Source organism: Panthera onca, chromosome E3 (genome assembly GCF_046562875.1).
Source record: "Panthera onca isolate mPanOnc1 chromosome E3, mPanOnc1 haplotype 2, whole genome shotgun sequence".
NCBI lineage: Eukaryota > Metazoa > Chordata > Mammalia > Carnivora > Felidae > Panthera > Panthera onca.
Window position 1 is genome coordinate 24,542,520 of NC_138354.1, and position 18,132 is coordinate 24,560,651.

The window sequence follows — 18,132 nt, forward strand, 5'->3', positions numbered from 1 at the left end:
TATATATATATTTTTTTTTTTTAAATTTTTTTTTTCAACGTTTTTATTTATTTTTGGGACAGAGAGAGACAGAGCATGAACGGGGGAGGGGCAGAGAGAGAGGGAGACACAGAATCGGAAACAGGCTCCAGGCTCCGAGCCATCAGCCCAGAGCCTGACGCGGGGCTCGAACTCACGGACCGCGAGATCGTGACCTGGCTGAGGTCGGACGCTTAACTGACTGCGCCACCCAGGCGCCCCACTTAAAAGTATATTTTAAAAAAGAAAACTTATGGGCATCTGGGTGGTTCAGTCGGTTAAGTGTCCAACTCTTGATTTTGGCTCATGTCATGGTCTCACATTTCATGAGATCAAGCCCCATGTCAGGCTCTGCACTGACAGCACAAAGCCTGTTTGGGATTCTCTCTCTCTTTCTGCCCCTCCCCCGCTTGAGCTCGCTGGCTCTCTCTCTCTTTCTTAAAAATGAATAAATAAAAGTTAAAAAAAAAAAAGAAAAAAGAAAATTTATGTCATTTTAGAAAACAGAAAGTTAGCACTTTTTTTAAAAAGTGTTTATTTATTTTTGAGAGAGAGAGAGAGAGAGGGAGAGAGAGAGAGACAGAGCACGAGTGGGGGAGGGGCAGAGAGAGAGGGAGACACAGAACCCAAAGCAGGCTCCAGGCTCTGAGCTGTCAGCACAGGGCGTGATGCGGGGCTCGAACCCACGCACTATGAGATCATGACCTGAGCCGAAGTCGAACTGTCAACCGACTGAGCCACCCAGGTGCCCTTGCACTTTTTTTTTTTAAACCTAATTTATTTATTCATTTTTAACTAGGCTCTAGGCCCAATGTGGGGTTTCAGCTCATGCCATGGATATCAAGAGTTGCATGCTCTACTGACTGACCTAGGCAGGCATCCTAGATAGTGAGTACTTTGTTTTTTTTGTTTATTTAATTATTTTGAGAGAGAGAGGTAGGCACGAGTGGGGAAGGGGCAGAGAGAGAGGGAGAGGGAGAGGGAGAATCCCAAGCAGGCTTCATGCTGTCAGCACAGAGCTGGCTTGATCCCACAAACACTGAGATAATGGCCTGAGCTGCAATCAAGAGTTGAACTCTCAACTGACTGAGCCACCCAGGCACCCCAACAATTTCTTTTTTTGTGATAGTTGTAGGGGATCAGAATATGCATGCCATCCCAAAATACGCCACTTTGGCATAGGATTATTTTGAGCTGAAGACAGTTGAGAAACAGTCAAAAAGTTCTCTACCCTCCTCCCACCTCCATTTGCCTAAGAGCAGGATGTAAATTTCCATTTTAGGGTGTCTCCCTCTGCCTTGCCAGGAAGAGGAGGAAAAGCACCGGAAACAACAAACAACCCTGGTTGTTACTAAAACAACCCTGACCTTCTGTTAGTCCCCTCCTTCTGTTTGCCTTCCCACAGTCTACCGCCCCTAACAGCCTAACCCCCTTTCCTTTGTCTTGTCATTTAAAAAAAAAATTTTTTTTTAATCTTTATTTATCTTTGAGAGAGAGAGACAGAGAGAGAGAGACAGAGCGTGAGTAGGGGAGGAACAGAGAGAGAAGGAGACACTGAATCCAAAGCAGGCTCCAGGCTCTGAGCTGTCAGCACAAAGCCCGATGCGGGGCTTAAACCCACGAACTGCGAGATCATGACCTGAGCTGAAGTCGGACGCTCAACCGACTCAGCCACCCAGGCGCCCCTGTCTTGTCATTTCTTTACAAATGCCTTGTCCTTGGTTAAGACCCTATATTGGCCTTAACATATTTTTAAGTCAGGGCACCTGGCTGTGTCAGTAGGAAGATCCGTGCGACTCTTGATTTCAGGGTCATGAGTTCAATCCCCACACTGGGTGTGGAGCTTACTTAAAAATAAATAACTGAATAAGTAAGTAAATAAAATATTTTTAAGTAGGCTTGCTTTTTTCCCCTTTTTTCCTCTAAAAAATTGTGATAAAATATGCTTACCATAAAATTTACCATTTTAACCATGTTTTAAGGGTACAGTTCAGTGGCATTAAGTATGTTCATATTATCTTGCAATCCTCACCACCATCCATCCCTAGAATAGGAATTCTGCTTTTTCAAACGTGATTTTCACACACCCTTTTTCTGGAACATATCTATGGCACAGGGAGCTATGTTGGTACCGAGACAACTTTCTGGAAGGAAAGAGGTGCAGGGGACTGCCAACACTCGTTCATGCACCTGTGTCTCCAAACCAGTGGAAACGTCCGGCCGTGGCCTGGGTGATCTCCCGGTAGGCGGCAGCTGTGTCGGTGCGGCTGGCATAGCGGGCAGGGGGCATGATGTCCATCTGGGGCTCGCCCACGTAGAAGAGACATATGTTCAGCTGGAGATCGCAGCCCCCACAGGCCTCAGCCATGTAGGCGCTGAGCATGGGCTGTGAGGGGAGAGAGGGCAGGAAGGCTCCACAGCTGAGGGCTCCTGTAGCCACTGGTTTCAGGTCAGTTGAGCCTAATCCTCTTTCTTCAGGGCCTGTTGTGTGCCTGGTCTAGTACTAGATGCTGAGGACAGAAGGATAACTGAGCTTGGGCCACAATTTCTCTGTCTTAATAGGTAAGGCCAGGGGGGTGGACCTGAGAGCCTGGCCATGCCGAGTGTGGTCTAGGGACCAGAAGCATGGATGTCTCCCGGGAGCTCGACAGGAAGGCAGATTCTCAGGTCCCAGGTCAGGCCTTTGGGAACAAGGTCTGCATTTTCACAACATCCCCAGGTGACTTTTCTGCACATTAAAATCTACTTTGCGGGGGGGTGGGGGGTGGGGCAGGGCCAGTTGGTTACGTGTCTGACTCTTGGTTTCGGCCCAGGTCGTGATCTCATGGTTTGTGGAGTCTGCTTGGGATTCTCTCTCTCCCTCTCTCTCTCTGCCCCTTCTCTGCTCTCTCTCTCTCTCAAAATATAAATAAACTTAAAAAAAATTTAAAATAATAAACCTTAAAAAATAAATAAAATAAATAAAAAATAAATAAACTTTAAAAAAATTAAAAATAATAAATAAATACATAAATACATAAAATCAATCTAGTTTGGAAAATCATGCTGGGGAAACCCGTCTCTAGGCGTTCACCTAGGGGAAGATGTGGGGTCAGGAAGGATGCCCAGGACGAGGCCTACCCACCACGTCCTGGTCAGGGATGCCCCCCGTGAAGAGGTAGATGCCCTGAGATTGGTGACCATCTTTGTCACTGAAATCCACTTCCACAGCCTTCCGCAGGGCGCTGAGGACGTTCCTGCTGCCGTGACACTGCAGAGTCAGGGCCCACCTAGGAGGCAAGGAGGGCCTTGCTGAGGGAGGCTGGCTGTGAGGCCCCGGAGGGAGGTCGGGGATTCTGGTGGAGAGGGGGACAGAGAAAACAGCACCGCAGAGGCCGCCCTGAGACACAGCAGGTGCCTCTGACAGTCACCTACCGCCAGGCGCTCTGCAAGTTTTCATGGTTCACAGCAACCATCTCTGGCCTCCAGCTTTCTATTGTGCTTCCAAACCTTGGCGGGGAAGGAAAGAGGGTGTGTTCTTAAGCAGGAGATCTGGCCACTCTACACCCCAGGTCTTTGGGCTCCCAGGTCTTTTTGGGGAGCAAAATTCTGACTACACCGAAAAATGCTAGGATGTCCCTGGCCTGGGCCAGCCACCAGATTTCCTTGCTGGTCCTGACGTGTCACAGTACATTCCCGGTATGAGCAGAGCTGAGGGGCTCTCAGTGGAGACACAGAGCCAGGACCAGCTATGGCCAGGGTTCCTTTCTGACACCAGCTCCCTTCTCTGGGTGAACTCCCCACCCCCAAAGGAGAGAGTCATTTCCCCCTTTTTAAGTCCCCCTAGCACTGATTCAGCCCCATAACTCATTTTTTTCACTCTGTCTGCATGATAGTTTTTAATTAAGAAAAAAAAATGCATCATCTCATTTTCCCATGAGGCAGAATTTAAATCCTTGAGAAGAGGACTGGTTGCCTTTCTCAAAGGCAATCCTTTTTCTAGCTCAAGATTAAGTCTTCTACCTGATCTTTTGAGACCTGCCCACAGACGTCTCCCTCCCCCTCAAACTCCTTCCTCCTCTCTATTCCACTCTTCCCCCTTGCTCTGTGAATGTTCAAGCCTATTTTTTTTTTTTTAAGTTTATTTCTTTATTTTGAGAGAGAGAGAGAATCCCAGGCAGGCTCTGCACTGTCAGCACAGAACCTGATGCAGGGCTGGAACCCATGAACCATGAGATCATGACCTGAGCTGAAACCACGAGTCAGACACACTTAACCAACTGAGCCACCCAGGCACCCCAAGCCTGTCCATTCTCAAAAATAACTTCCTCTTTCTACCAGGGACTTTCTATTAGCCACTTCTCTTTTGTATGTATGGACGGGCTCCCTGGAAAAACAATGTCGCAGCATCTCCTTACTCCTCAACCCACTGCAGTCAAGCTTCTGGAAGGTTCTCTGGCAAATATTAACAATGACCTTGGTCATGATCTCACCATCCTGAGATGGAGCACTGCCTCTTCAGCACGCCGACAGAGCGGAGGCTGCTTCAGATTCTCTCTCTCAAATTCTCTCTCACCCACACCGCCCCTTGCACACTTTCTCTTTCTCTCTCTCTCTCTCAAAATAAACAAATAAAACTTAAAATAAAACCAATGACCTTCTTCCCCCTCATGAAAATATGTATTTTAGTTGGATAATAAATCCTCTATTACAACTGGATAAAAATTTTAACAACATCCAGAGAGTGAAAATTTGTCCAATTTTATTCCTCAGAAAAAAATTCTGTTAACTTTTTACTCTATATTCTTTCAGATTAAAAAAAAAGAAGCATAGGTGTGCCTGGCTGGTTCAGTCTGTAGAGCATGCGACTCTTGATCTCAGTTGTAAGTTCGAGCCCCATGATGGGTGTAGAGATTACTTATAAATAAATAAAATCTTTAAACTAAATTTAAAAAATAAATGTGTAAAACTTGTCAAATCACTGAGTTGTACCCCTGAAACTAACTAACATTATGTGTCAACTATACTTTAAAAAAAAACACAGAAGAGGTAAATATATATTTACAGAAATGGAATTATACAGTACATACTATTTGTAATCTACCTGTTCCCTTTCATTGGGACTTACGGAGGACATTTTTCTAAATGCACACATGTAACTCTCCCTCATTCTTTTGAATAGTTGCACTGTCAGGATTGTTTTACCAATTTTTCCAAGGGTCATGCAGTTTGTTTCCAGGTTTATCTGTGTTAGACTCTGTACTGAACAACCCAGCATGGTTATCTCTGTACACTTGGCTTTGTATTCCCTTCAGATAATATATAAAGGTTTAATTGAAGGAATGAAGAATATATACTTAAAAATTTAATACAAGGGCTATACCAAATTACACTTCTACTGACAGTTTCCAAGAGTGCCCTTCTTACTGCATCATCACCAGCACTGGGCACTGTTATTATTTTAAACCTTTTAAATATTCAGTTGCCAAACTGAATTCCAAAATCCTATATCTCATTGTTTTGTTACCAGTGAGCTTTACTGTCAAATTCAGTAGATTCCTTCATTCTTTCCCTTCCTGCTTTTCTTCTGCAGGATCAAACTCTGTTTCTTTCTGAGACCTCGCTTCTCAATACTACTCTCTCCTTATTTTCCTCCTACCTCTCTGCTGCTCCTCTCCTGTGTTTCTCTGGTGGTTCCCTCCAAATGTCAGTGCCTCATCAGTTCTGTCTTTGGTTGTCCTCTGTCACCTTCACATCTCCACAGGTGCAATTCATGCACTTCTGTGTGTGGAACCACATAACCAGAATACTGATGGCTTACAGACCTGTGCTTCCTGGCTAGAACTCCTCAATGGAACCCCTACAAGGACATCTCCTCTTGGAAATCTCCAACTCTACATGGTTAAAACTATCTTCTACTTCCAAGATCTGCTCCATCTGGGCTATCCTCTCTTCACTGTTCTCTCACCCTCTATAGCCACATGGTAACGACGCTTTGCGGATTCTAACTCTGCAATGGCTCTCACACGCATCCCTTCCTCCATCACCATGGCCAACAGTTCAAGCCTACTCCACACTAGTGCAGACCACTGGAGCGGTCCAAATGGCCTCCATCCCTTTAATGCGTCTTTCGCACTGTGACTTGAGCATTCAAGATCCGCTCATCTTATGACCTTGCTTAAAATCCTTTAATGCCTATATGTCCTGTAGTACAAAAGCTCCTGAGCACATCTTCTATGTATAAATTCTCCATCACCTGTTTTATTCTCTCATGCACAATCTCTCTTTCTCACCCTGTAACCTACTGAACTCCCTGACGGCCCCCCAAATTTCCATAGTCTCCGTTCCAACACAATATACAATGTTCCACAGTTCCAACACCTGTATGCCTCATATTGTTCCCTTTGCCAAAAATGCCTTTCCTCCCCACTGCCCCCATCATTCACATGTGCTAGGCAAACACCTGCTCATTTAATAAGACTTGGCAAAAGGGTCACTTCCTCTGTGAATATTTTCTGACCTAACTCTGCTCAGGCAGGATGGTCTGATCCTGCCTTCTACCTATTTCTGTAGAAAACAGTTAATAACACTTATTTCTTAACATGCCTGTCTCCCTCTACTAGACCCCAAGTTCCTTGAGAACAGGTATTATGTATATGCACTTCTGTATCCCCAATGCTGAGCGTAGTGATTGGCACAGAGCAGGCTTTCAATAAAAGTTTGTTGAATGAATGGATGGATAAATTAATGAAAACATTGCCTAATATGTATCTCTAAGCATTTTTTTCTGTAACATTTATTAGAAAAAGATTAGGCTCTGGTACAGAATAATATATAATATTAACCACTGTCTTAATTGATTTAGAATACTCTCTATTTGAGAGGCACCTGGGTGGCTCAGTCAGTTAAGCATCTGATCTCAGCTCAGGTCATGATCTTACAGTTCCTGAGTTTGAGCCCCGCATCAGGCTCTTCACTGACAGCTTGGTGCCCGGAGCCTGCTTTGGATTCTGTCTCTCTCTCTCTCTCTCTCTCTCTCTCGCCCCTTCCCTGTTCACGCTCTCTCTCTCTCTCAAATTTAACAAACATTAAAAAAAAAATACTCCCTATTTGATATGAAGTGATACAAAAATGTATAGTTCAAGTGGGTTCCTTTTCTTTGTCCCCTAATTAGTGAAAAAGGTATGCCATTAAAATAAATATATAAAACTATATATATATTTGAATTATATATAACTATATATATAAATTAGATGTGACTATATATAATACATAATTTAAATATATGTATATATAGTTGTAATTTAAATTATATATATAACTATACATACATATAGTTAATTTATATAACTATATATATAACTGCATATAATTTAAGTTATATATAGTTACATATAATTTTCTTTAAGATTTTATTAAGTAATCTCTACATTCAATATGAGGCTCAAACCCACAACCCCAAGATCAAGAGTTGTATGCTCCACTGACTGAATCAGCCAGGCACCCCAGTTGTATATAATTTTTAAAATATATATGGGGGCACCTGGGTTGCTCAGTCAGTTGAGCATCTGACTTTGGCTCAGGTCATGATTTCACAGTTTATGAGTTCGAGCCCTGCGCTGGGCTCTGGGCCAACAGCTCAGAGCCTGGAGCCTGCTTCGGATTCTGTGTCTTCCTCTCTCTCTGCCCCTCCTTTGCTCATGCTCTGTCTCTCAAAATTGAACAAATGTTAAAAAAAAATGTTTTTCGGGGCGCCTGGGTGGCTCAGTAGGTTGAGCGCCTGACTTTGGCTCAGGTCATGATCTCACAGCTCTGTGGGTTCGAGCCCCACATCGGGTTCTGTGCTGATGGCTCAGAGCCTAGAGCCTGCTTTGGATTCTGTTTCTCCCTCTCTCTGCCCCTAACCCACTTGCATTCTGTCTCTGTCTCTCTCAAAAATAAATAAACATTAAAAAAAATTTAAAAAAAAAAATTTTTTTTAAATATATATTTTAAGGGCACCTGGGTGGCTTAGTAGGTTAGAGCATCTGACTCTTGATCTTGGCTCAGGTCGTGGCCCTGAGGTCATGGTTCGTGAGATCGAGTCCTGCATTGAGCTCTGTGCTGACAGCATAGAGTCTGTTTGGAATTCTCCCTCTCTCCTTCTCTCTGTCTCTCTGTCCCTCCCCTGCTTACTCTTTCTCTCTTTTTTTTTTTTTTAACGTTTTACTTATTTTTGAGACAGGGAGAGACAGAACATGAACAGGGGAGGGTCAGAGAGAGGAAGACACAGAATCTGAAACAGGCTCCAGGCTGTCAGCACAGAGCCCGACACGGGGCTCGAACTCATGGACTGCGAGATCATGACCTGAGCCGAAGTCGGCCGCTTAACCGACTGAGCCACCCAGGCGCCCCTCTTTCTCTCTCTTAAAATAAATAAATATGTTTAAAAATATGTCTATTTTATATATAATATTGATATTTTAAAGGTTATATCAAATTATTTATATATATCATTTAAATATATAGGATTATATATTATATAGTTACACATAATTTAAACATATATAATTATATATATAAGTCTATATAATTAACATTTGGGATTGGAATCCTAAACGTTTGGCATATTAGGTCTTGCTAGACATGTACCGAGACTGGGGCATGCCCGGGGCCCTTCTTTTTCTCTTTCATGTTTATCAGCTCAGAATCCAAATGGGGCAATGGGCTGAGTTACTTTATCTTGGCTGATCAAGCTGTGTGTTTTGGGGCCGCTTACACCTTCGCCCCAGTGGGACTGTCCTGCAACCGTTTAATTATTCAGTACCGCAAACAAGATGATTCAAATCAGATAAGCTGATGGCCATCCTAGGATGCTGGGTGCTGGTAACATCTGTCATCCAGCCACCTGCCGGGAACCTCAGCCCAGCAGTGGCACAGAGCACCCGTGCCCCCTGCCCCCTGCCCCCAGCCCCCCACGGGACCTAGGAGCCTACGCGATGAGGTTGAAGCAGTCCTTGTTGGACAACTGCTCCTCCAGCAGAAGCCGCAGTGAGTGCTGGATATGAATAATGTACATGGAATTGGTCACAGAGATATCCAGCAGTATAACCACCCTAAAAAGAAACACAAGCTTTAAGAAGAGAACCGAATCTCTCAGATAATGTTTATTTTGTTCCATTTTACTATTTAAAGTTTTTTCCAGGGGAATTCTACATGCCAAACTTACAGCCGGCCAAAATCTTTTCCATGGTGTGAGGTCAACAGGAGTGGGTTTACAACAGTAGACTAAGGGGATCGTGGAAGCTTCTCTCCCAGGGGCTCCCATCATGGAGTAAAGTCACATCAGGGTGGAGATGGTTTAAGGGGTGGGGGATGCCTGGAAAGCAGGCATTTCCCTGCTTTAAAGCCCTAGCATTCAATATTATTCTAGATTGGGGTCTCCGTAGGGGAAACAGAAGCAAGGTAAGCACGTTAGATGGGGAATTAGGTGTATCTGAGCCTCTGGGGAAATAAATGCATCTTTTTGTGACCTTTCTCTGTTTTAAGATCCTTAGCCCCATCTGGTCTTCTTTCACGACCTCAAATCATTTCCCAACTCCACCCTCTACTCTCATTTTGAGACAGCAGTTACGGATAGCAGGAGCAAATCCTCTGGATTTAGAGTCAGAGTTCCACTTCCTGTGTGACTTAGGCAAGTCACAAAACCTCTCTGATCCTTCATATATTTAACTAGGAACTAGGTTAGTTTTGAGAATTAAATGATTGAATAGTATAGTACTTTGTAAGTGGGAATGCATCCAATAAGGTATGGAACGGTAAGGATAGCTATCATGGTTGCCAACTGTTTCTCCCTACGCAGAATCTTTTACCTCCTATCACGACAGCATCTTGATTTTCCTTTGGAAAACTCCTCTGCCTCTTTCAGGCCATTTGAATTGGGTGAAACAGAACCACCCTAAGCTTGAAGGGTGGGCATTTGACTTCTGGCAATTAGAACATCATACCTCCCAGGCCAGAGTTGAATAGCCCATCGATGGACCCCCTACTCCAAGCCTGGGAGTGCTAAACTGGTAGAAAACAAGCCAGGAGTTTCAGGTGGCTATCCTGCTACCTGGATGGGTAAAGCCTGCCTGAAAACAAAGCCAAAAGGGAAGGAAGTAGAGCCAAGAGACGGAGAAAGATTCCTGACACACGTGAACCCCTGGATGGAGCCATACCTGAAGACAGCAATCAAATCTATTTTAGAATTTTCAGTTACCTTAACCAGACTTCCCTGTTTTGTTTAAGCCAATTTGCATTTAGTTTCTGTGGCTTTTTAACTGAAAGAATCCTAAGTAAACACAACGATGATACACAATTATTGATATTGATGATGGTAGTGGTGACTTTTTCCTCCAAGGATTCTGCTGAGTGATTGTTGATCCTTATCTAAGTGGTGGTTTCTGATGCTACCAACAGGGAATTCATGAGCTGGATGAGTGTGTATGTCACACACCAGACTCACAAAGGACTAGAACACTACTTTGAGGGAAGGTACCTTTTTTCACAGACGGTGCCCCAGATTCTTCTGCTGGCCAAGGAGAGCCACTCGATCCGCCTCTCATACATCCGCATAGCTCTGCTGAGCTGTTTCTGTAAACCCACAGGTCACAGAGTGAGTGACAGATCAAAGGATGGCTGGTAAAAGGGTCTGTGTGGAGAAGGTTGGCTTCTGGGAATGAGGTGTCAAGGTCATGGGTATCCAGGCAGTATAAACATTCCACTAAATCATTGATGAGTCTGCCACAAGACCAGGAAGTTCAAATATTTCATTGCCTCAGATGGGAGAGGAAGTAGATCTTGCCCCAAAAGATTAGAGACTTTTGTTTGACAGGTTCCTCCCTGGGAAACAAGTGTAGAAAGCTCCAGCGGTGCCTGGAGGCAGAGGACAGTTTCTGTTTATAAGAGGGAGTTCAGTCAATGGTTTTGGGTCTCCACATTCCATGGTGCCTTCCTCACATTCTCTCTTCTCATACCACATATTCTGACCTATTGGACCCATTACTAACCTGGTACTCATAGAGGAAGGGCGGATCCACATGAACATTCTTCACTGTCCCGTCATGCCATTCAAATTGTACCATTGCCTTCTGCATTCAGGTGTTGCCAGGATGGGCAGCAGGTGAACAGAACACATGTGGGGAATGACTGTAAGTTTAATTTGGGTGCTGGGCTCTCCAAATCAGATGCATAAGAGGGAAGTGGGCTTTGAGCACATCTGGGGGTGGGTTATGCCTCCCTAGTCATTGCCATGCCTGGAGCTGGTGACAGAAGTCCTTCAGGACAGTGGTCCCTGAGTGCACCATGCCTGACAGCTAGCCAGGCTCCCTTCTGGGGAGGCTCTTACAAACAGCAGGGTCTTGATTATAAGATATGGCTGGAAGTTTTGTAATAGGATAGTTGGAGACCTTGAAACATACTGGCCATGGGCTCATAGGCTTAGAAACCCAGATAGACCTTCATGGACCCTTTGAAAATCTAATTTTTCGTCCTCTGCCAAGTTGTCTAATTTTTCATCCTCTGCCAAGATGGATGACCACCTGGTCCTTCATCAATCCACTGCTACAATTATCTATCCCACTTCTCTTTCATTCTTCCATCTTTCCATTGATGTTTCTCTTTACCTATTATTCCGTCCTTCAATTTCTCCATCCTTTCGTTGTACTTTAATCCTTTCACCATTTTTAATTCTGTCATTCATCCTTCTACTTTTCCCTTTCCATACTTCCATATGGAAGTTTACATTTCCATCCATCCATCCATCCATCCATCCACCCATCACCCATCCATCCATTCATCCAACCAACCAACCAACCAACCAACCAAACATCCATCCATCCTTTTATCTATTCATTTATCATCACCATTTCTTTCTATCCATCCATTCATTCTTTTCCTTCTTTTTTCTATCCTTCCTTCCACCCAGTTAGCCATCTGGGAAATATTCATTGACTGCTTAGTTGTACTAGATAATGGGGATACAGGGTTGGAGAACAGAGTTTGTTCTTTTGGTTAATGTTTTTTTTTTATTATTTATTTTTGAGAGAGAGAAAGAGAGCACAAGTGGGGGAGGGGCAGAGAGAGAGGGAGACACAGAATCTGAAGCAGGCTCCAGGCTCTGAGCTGTCAGCACAGAGCCCAATGTGGGGCTCGAACTCATGAGATCATGACCTGAGCTGAAGTCAGACTCTCAGCTGAATGAGCCACCCAGGCACCTCAAGAGTTTGTTCTTTTAAAGGCTCATATGCCATTGGGGGTTTAGACACATAACAAGTACACATATTAACACATTATAAGAGCTGGAGCAGAAGCTGTACCAGGTACAGTGAGGATACAAGGAAAGTGAGTGTGTTCTGAGTGCACAGAGGAAAACCTTCAAGGAGGAGGTAACTATAGTACCTGACTTGCTCCCTCTTATCCCATCTCCCAAGTCCATTTTTCAAATCTTTGCAAAATAGCAATTGGGATAGATCTGATGAGAGTTCTACAGTCCTGGGTGGAAAGCTTACAACGTACTACAGACCTTTAGACCCCTACTCCCTGTGATCTGACTTATTACTCTTATTTCTTGAACATTTAAGAAGGGAAATGTCACAAAAGCGCCCCCCTGCAGAAGACTGGAGAGAACTCTGACTGAGTTACCTCATAGATAGATGAAGATACTGTTTTCTGGAGAATAGGCACAAATTCCTCCACGGGAGAGAATGCATTGGGTGCCAGAACCTGATAAAGGCTTAGTTTTCTGGCTGTAAAAATAAATAGTGGGGTGTGAGATACAACCCTTGGAGCCCCAGAGGATTCATGACTTTTAGTTAGTCACCTGAGTCCTGGGTTCTGCCCTCACTGGGGACTTACCTTTTAGGCCATTGATCTTTAGCCATTCTGCAGAAGTCTTCTCCAAGTTTGGGAACTCAATTGTGAGGGGACCCTCATGCTTTGGGGGTTTAGGCAAGAGACCTGTGAGTGGCCCTTTTGCAATCTCTGTGGAAATCTAAATTAAATTTAAAAGCCCTCATTACAAAATCACATTTTAGAGCTTGGAATCCCTAGTCTCCCCGACCCACCCCATTCCCCTAAGTGGAGCATCTGAAAATATTACCTGGCAAATTAAGGCAATTCTGCCTTCCCCTCCCACCATCCCCACCCCCTTCTCTGGAGATTGCTAGAATTTCCAGAGTAAGAAGATGTCCCCAGCAATTTGCTTCCTCTTTGATTTGTCCATCCTCTTGGCCCCTTCCCCACCCTTACCATCAAGATCGGCACCTTGGACTTCAAGATGACAGATGGCCCTTCCGTGGGCTCCTAACACAAGGCTTTGAAGAAGTAAAAAGTAACTCCTACACCAGATCATTTCAGGAGCCCTGATCTAGCCCAGCTTCCCCTTACCCACATTTACAAACTGAAAACCCGAGGTTCTGAGATATTAAGTCATAACTCATATATAAATAAAACACAGCAATTCCCAAACTTTGGACACTTGAGCACTGCCTTCATGAATTTTGCTGTATCTGAGTACCACTGTACTGTTTAGAATTTTTTTAAAAAATTTATTTTAAAGTAATCTCTACACCTAATGTGGGGCTCAAACTCACAACCCCGAGATCAAGAGTGGCAAGCTCCACTGACTGAGGTAGCCAGGTGCCTCTAGAATTTTTTAAAAAATAAATCAACCAGGGCGCCTGGGTGGCTTGGTCGGTTAAGCGTCCGACTTCGGCTCAGGTCATGATCTCGCCGCCCGTGAGTTCGAGCCCCGCGTCGGGCTCTGTGCTGACCGCTCAGAGCCTGGAGCCTGTTTCAGATTCTGTGTCTCCCTCTCTCTGACCCTCCCCCGTTCATGCTCTGTCTCTCTCTGTCTCAAAAATAAATAAACGTTAAAAAAAATAAATAAATAAAATAAATAAATAAATAAATAAATAAATAAATAAATAAATAAATAAATCAACCATGGGGGCACCTGGGTGGCTTAGTCAGTAGAGCATGTGACTCTTGATTTTGGAGTTGTGAGTTGGAGCCCTACACTGGGTGGAGAGATTATTTTAAATTTATTTATTTATTTATTTATTTATTTATTTATTTATTTTAATGAGTGTGAACAGGGGACGGGCAGAGAGAGGAAGACACAGAATCAGAAGCAGGCTCCAGGCTCTGAGCTGTCAGCACAGAGCCCGACGCAGGACTCAAACCCACAAACTGCGAGATCATGACCTGAGCCCAAGTCGGACGCTTAACCGACTGAGCCACCCGGAGCCCCTAGAGATTATTTTTAAAAATTAACTCTTTTGGGTGCTTGAGTGGCTCAGTTGGTTAAGTGTCTGACTTCGGCTCAGGTTATGATCTCACAGTTCTGTGATGGTTCTGTGGGTTCGAACCCCGCATCTGCTGTCAGTGCAGAGCCTACTTTGGATCCTCTGTCTCTCTCTCTCTCTCTCTGCCCCTCCCCAGCTCACACATGTGCATGCTCTCTCTCTCTCTCTCTCAAAAATAAAATAAACATTAAAAAATCTTTTTAAAGAATGAAATAAATCAAATATGTAATATTAAAGCCTTTAAATTATTAATTGGATTTCATTTAAAAAATTAATTCCCTTTTTGTACCTAAATAATTTTAGAAAGAAGATGTATTACAACAATAATGAGCTTGTTTTAAATACATATTAGAAAAATTAAACCATGTACCTTGCAAACCGTAAGTAATGCATGTATTGCATTTTGGGAAACTCCTGGAAAGGTTGTGGTGTCAGACAGACGTGGGTTGTTTTTTTTTTTTAATTTTTTTTCAACGTTTTTTATTTATTTTTGGGACAGAGAGAGACAGAGCATGAACGGGGGAGGGGCAGAGAGAGAAGGAGACACAGAATCGGAAACAGGCTCCAGGCTCCGAGCCATCAGCCCAGAGCCCAACGCGGGGCTTGAACTCACGGACCGCGAGATCGTGACCTGGCTGAAGTCGGACGCTTAACCGACTGCGCCACCCAGGCGCCCCAGATGTGGGTTTAATTCAAACTTGATCTGTCTCTAATCTCTCGGGTCTGAGGCAAATTATTTAGCCTTGTAAGTTCAGTTTCCTCATCAGTAAAATGGGGATAATAATACATCTGCAGCAGACTGTTGTTTTTAAAATAAAATAAGACATTTAAAGAGTTAAGCATGGTGCCTATCTTAGAATGGGCACTCTGTAGAGAGTTATTCTAATTATAATACGAATAGCTGTTATGATTTATAGAGACTAAATAGAAAAGCTGGAGCTAAAATGTAAGGTTCCAGTTTCTAGGTGCTGTGTTTCTTCTATTGTGTCCAACCAGGCCAAGATGTCTTCTATGACACAGCCACATGTTCATTTGGTGAAGCGATAAATGCATTCTCCGTGCCTTCTGTTCACAGTTAAGTTTCTGCACAGTCTAAACAGCTCATTGCTTTTTTTTTTAAGTTTTATTTATTTAAGTAATCTCTACACCCAACATGGGGCTCGATCTCATAACCCTGAGATCAAGAGTTGCACGCTCCTCTGACTGAGCCAGCCAGGCGTCCCTCAGCAGCTCATACCTTTTATGGTGCTGCGTCCATGAGCTGGCTGCGTTACTTTACTGATGTTACATTAGTGGAGTCACCAGGCAGGGACGTTTGCCCTGAATGAAGTGCTGGGTGCCGAAGACTATCTTCAAGATGGCCCACTCAGTGTGGCTGAGGTTTCTGTCCTTCTCCAAATTGGGGTGAAGGGAGGGGACAGTGATAGATGGGAAGGGTGGCAGGAGCCTGCTGGCCTTTCTCTGAAATCAATTTTTCAGCTAGAAAATCCATCAGGATCCTTCCAGCACAGTGGAAGGCCCACCCGGCTCAGGGGTGTCAGGTACAGCAGAGGGCACGGCTTTGCCTTGTTTTTCTTTAGCACATGGGGGCCTTGGCAGCCATGCCCTCAGGGAGACGGGTGAGAAAGGAGAATGGAGTGAGGCCAGTTCCAAAATCTTCACCTACACCACCTACCTCCTTCATCATGCCCGTTAGCTCCTCATAGGGGGTCCTGTTGCGCAAGGCTTGGATGTGGCTCAGGAGGCTCTGGGCCTTCTGGATTTCTGCCAGGAGCTGGTCCATGTCCCAACTGGTATAGACCTGGGGGTAGCAGGAGTAATCAGCTATTAGAGGTCATTTGGCTACTAGCAATGGCCAAGGCAGGTCAAGCAGCCATGTAATTTCCCAAAGCTAAGTGTCAGATTGTTTAAACCAGACGTTATCAAGTAGGGTCCATTGGGGTGCCTGGATGGCTCAGTCAGTTAAGGGTCTGACTTCAGCTTAGGTCATAATCTTGTGGCTCATGAATTCGAGCCCTCTAATGGGCTCTGTACCACCAGTGCAGTGCTTGGGATTCTCTCTCTCTTCCTCTCTCTCTCTGCCCCTTCCCCACTTGTGTGCTCTCTCTCTGAAAATAAGTATATAAACTTTAAAAAATAAGATAAACTAGGGTCCATGTGTTAGATACAGCCTGCAAATGTGTTGTGTTCCATTTCTATGGTATTGGTCTACAGCATTTTTATTTTTTTTTAATTTTTTTTATGTTTATTTTTGAGAGAGAGAGAGAGAGACAGAGTGTGAGCAGGGGAGGGACAGAGAGAGGGAGACACAGACTCTGAAGCAGGCTCCAGGCTAGCAGCACAGAGCCCGATGCAGGGCTCAAACTCACATACCTCGAGATCATGACCTGAGCCAAAGTTGGAAGCTTAACCAACTGAGCCACCCAGGCACCCCTGAAGTATTTTTAAATAACTGAAGGGTTTTCCAACCTTAAAGATACGAAGAAACACTTTACACCCACTGGGTTGGCCATAAACGTAATTTAAAGAGGACTTGAGCAAGCATTGGTGAGGATGTGGAGAGTTGGAGCCCTGTGCACTGCTGGTAGGGATGTAAAATGGTGCAGCTTCTGTGGAAACCAGTTTGGCACTTCCTCAAAGAATCGGACACAGAAATACCACATAACCCAGCATTTCCACTTGTAGGTCTATAACCCCAAATCATTGAGAACAGGAACTCAAGAGACTTGTACACCAATGTTCACAGCAGTTCACAACAGCCCAAGGGTGGAGACAACCCACATGTCCATCAACTGATGCATTAACAAAAGGTGGTACATCTAGAAAATGGAATATTCTTCAACCACGAAAAAGAATGAAGCTCTGAGACAAGCTACAACATAGATGAACCCTGAAAGCATTACACTAAGCAGGGGTGCCTGGGTGGCTCAGTTGGTTAAGCTTCTGACTTTGGCTCTGGGCATGATCTCATGGTTCATGGGTTTGAGCCCTGCATCGGGCTTTGTGCGAAAGCCCATAACCTGGAGCCTGCTTCCGATTCTGTGTCTGCCTCTCTCTCTGCCTCTCTCTCTGCCCCTCCCCCGCTCACACTCTTTCTCACTCTCAAAAATAAACAAAAAAAGAAAATATTATGCTAACTGAAAGAAGACAAATACAAAAGGTATATGATTCCATTTATATGAAATATCCAGAATAGGTGAATCCATAGAGATGGGAAGCAGATTGGTAGTTTCCAGAGGGCTGTGGGGGAGGGGAAAGAGGGAGGAACTGCTTAATGGGTACAGAATTTTCTTCTGGGGGGGGATGAAAATGTTTTGGAACTGGATAAAGTTGGTGGTTGCACAACATAGTGAAAATACTAATTGTTCACTTTATTTTTTTTTAAGTTTATTTATTTATTTTGAGAGAGAACGAGAGCAGGAGAAGCGCAGAGAGACAGGGAGAGAGAATCCCAAGCAAGCTCTGCACTGTCAGCATGGAGCCTGATGTGGAGCTCGAACTCATGAACTGTGAGATCATGACCTGAGCCAAAATCAAGAGTTGGACACTCAACTGACTGAGCCCCCTAAGTACCCTTAATGGTTCACTTTAAAGTGGTTCACTTGATGTTATGTGAATTTCACCTCCAGTTTTAAAAAAATGTAAAGGAGTCACACATACACGCAAATCCCGATTTCCAGCTCTTGAAAAATCCCAAGACCTGGCGGCACTGGGGTCACATTCCTCCAGAGCAACAGCGGGCTGGGCTGAGCAGAGGCACCTCTCTAGACGGGGCATGTGCTGCCTAGTCCTCCGAGCCCCACACACT

General features: G+C 44.3%; 1 protein-coding gene across 6 annotated transcripts in view; it reads right to left on the reverse strand.

Moving 5' to 3' along the window:
- VWA3A (von Willebrand factor A domain containing 3A) overlaps positions 1–18,132 on the reverse strand; it is a 61,622-nt gene that overhangs the window by 16,550 nt on the left and 26,940 nt on the right. For all 6 annotated transcript variants that reach the window (XM_078440461.2, XM_078440460.2, XM_078440459.2 and 3 more), the window contains 9 exons: positions 16,000–16,125; positions 12,874–13,009; positions 12,661–12,764; positions 11,028–11,108; positions 10,517–10,611; positions 8,973–9,092; positions 3,433–3,507; positions 3,143–3,287; positions 2,209–2,404 (listed from right to left, as the gene is read on the reverse strand). In XM_078440461.2, the coding sequence (XP_078296587.1) occupies positions 2,209–2,404; positions 3,143–3,287; positions 3,433–3,507; positions 8,973–9,092; positions 10,517–10,611; positions 11,028–11,108; positions 12,661–12,764; positions 12,874–13,009; positions 16,000–16,125 (1,078 nt within the window). The remainder of the gene's footprint in view (positions 1–2,208; positions 2,405–3,142; positions 3,288–3,432; positions 3,508–8,972; positions 9,093–10,516; positions 10,612–11,027; positions 11,109–12,660; positions 12,765–12,873; positions 13,010–15,999; positions 16,126–18,132) is intronic.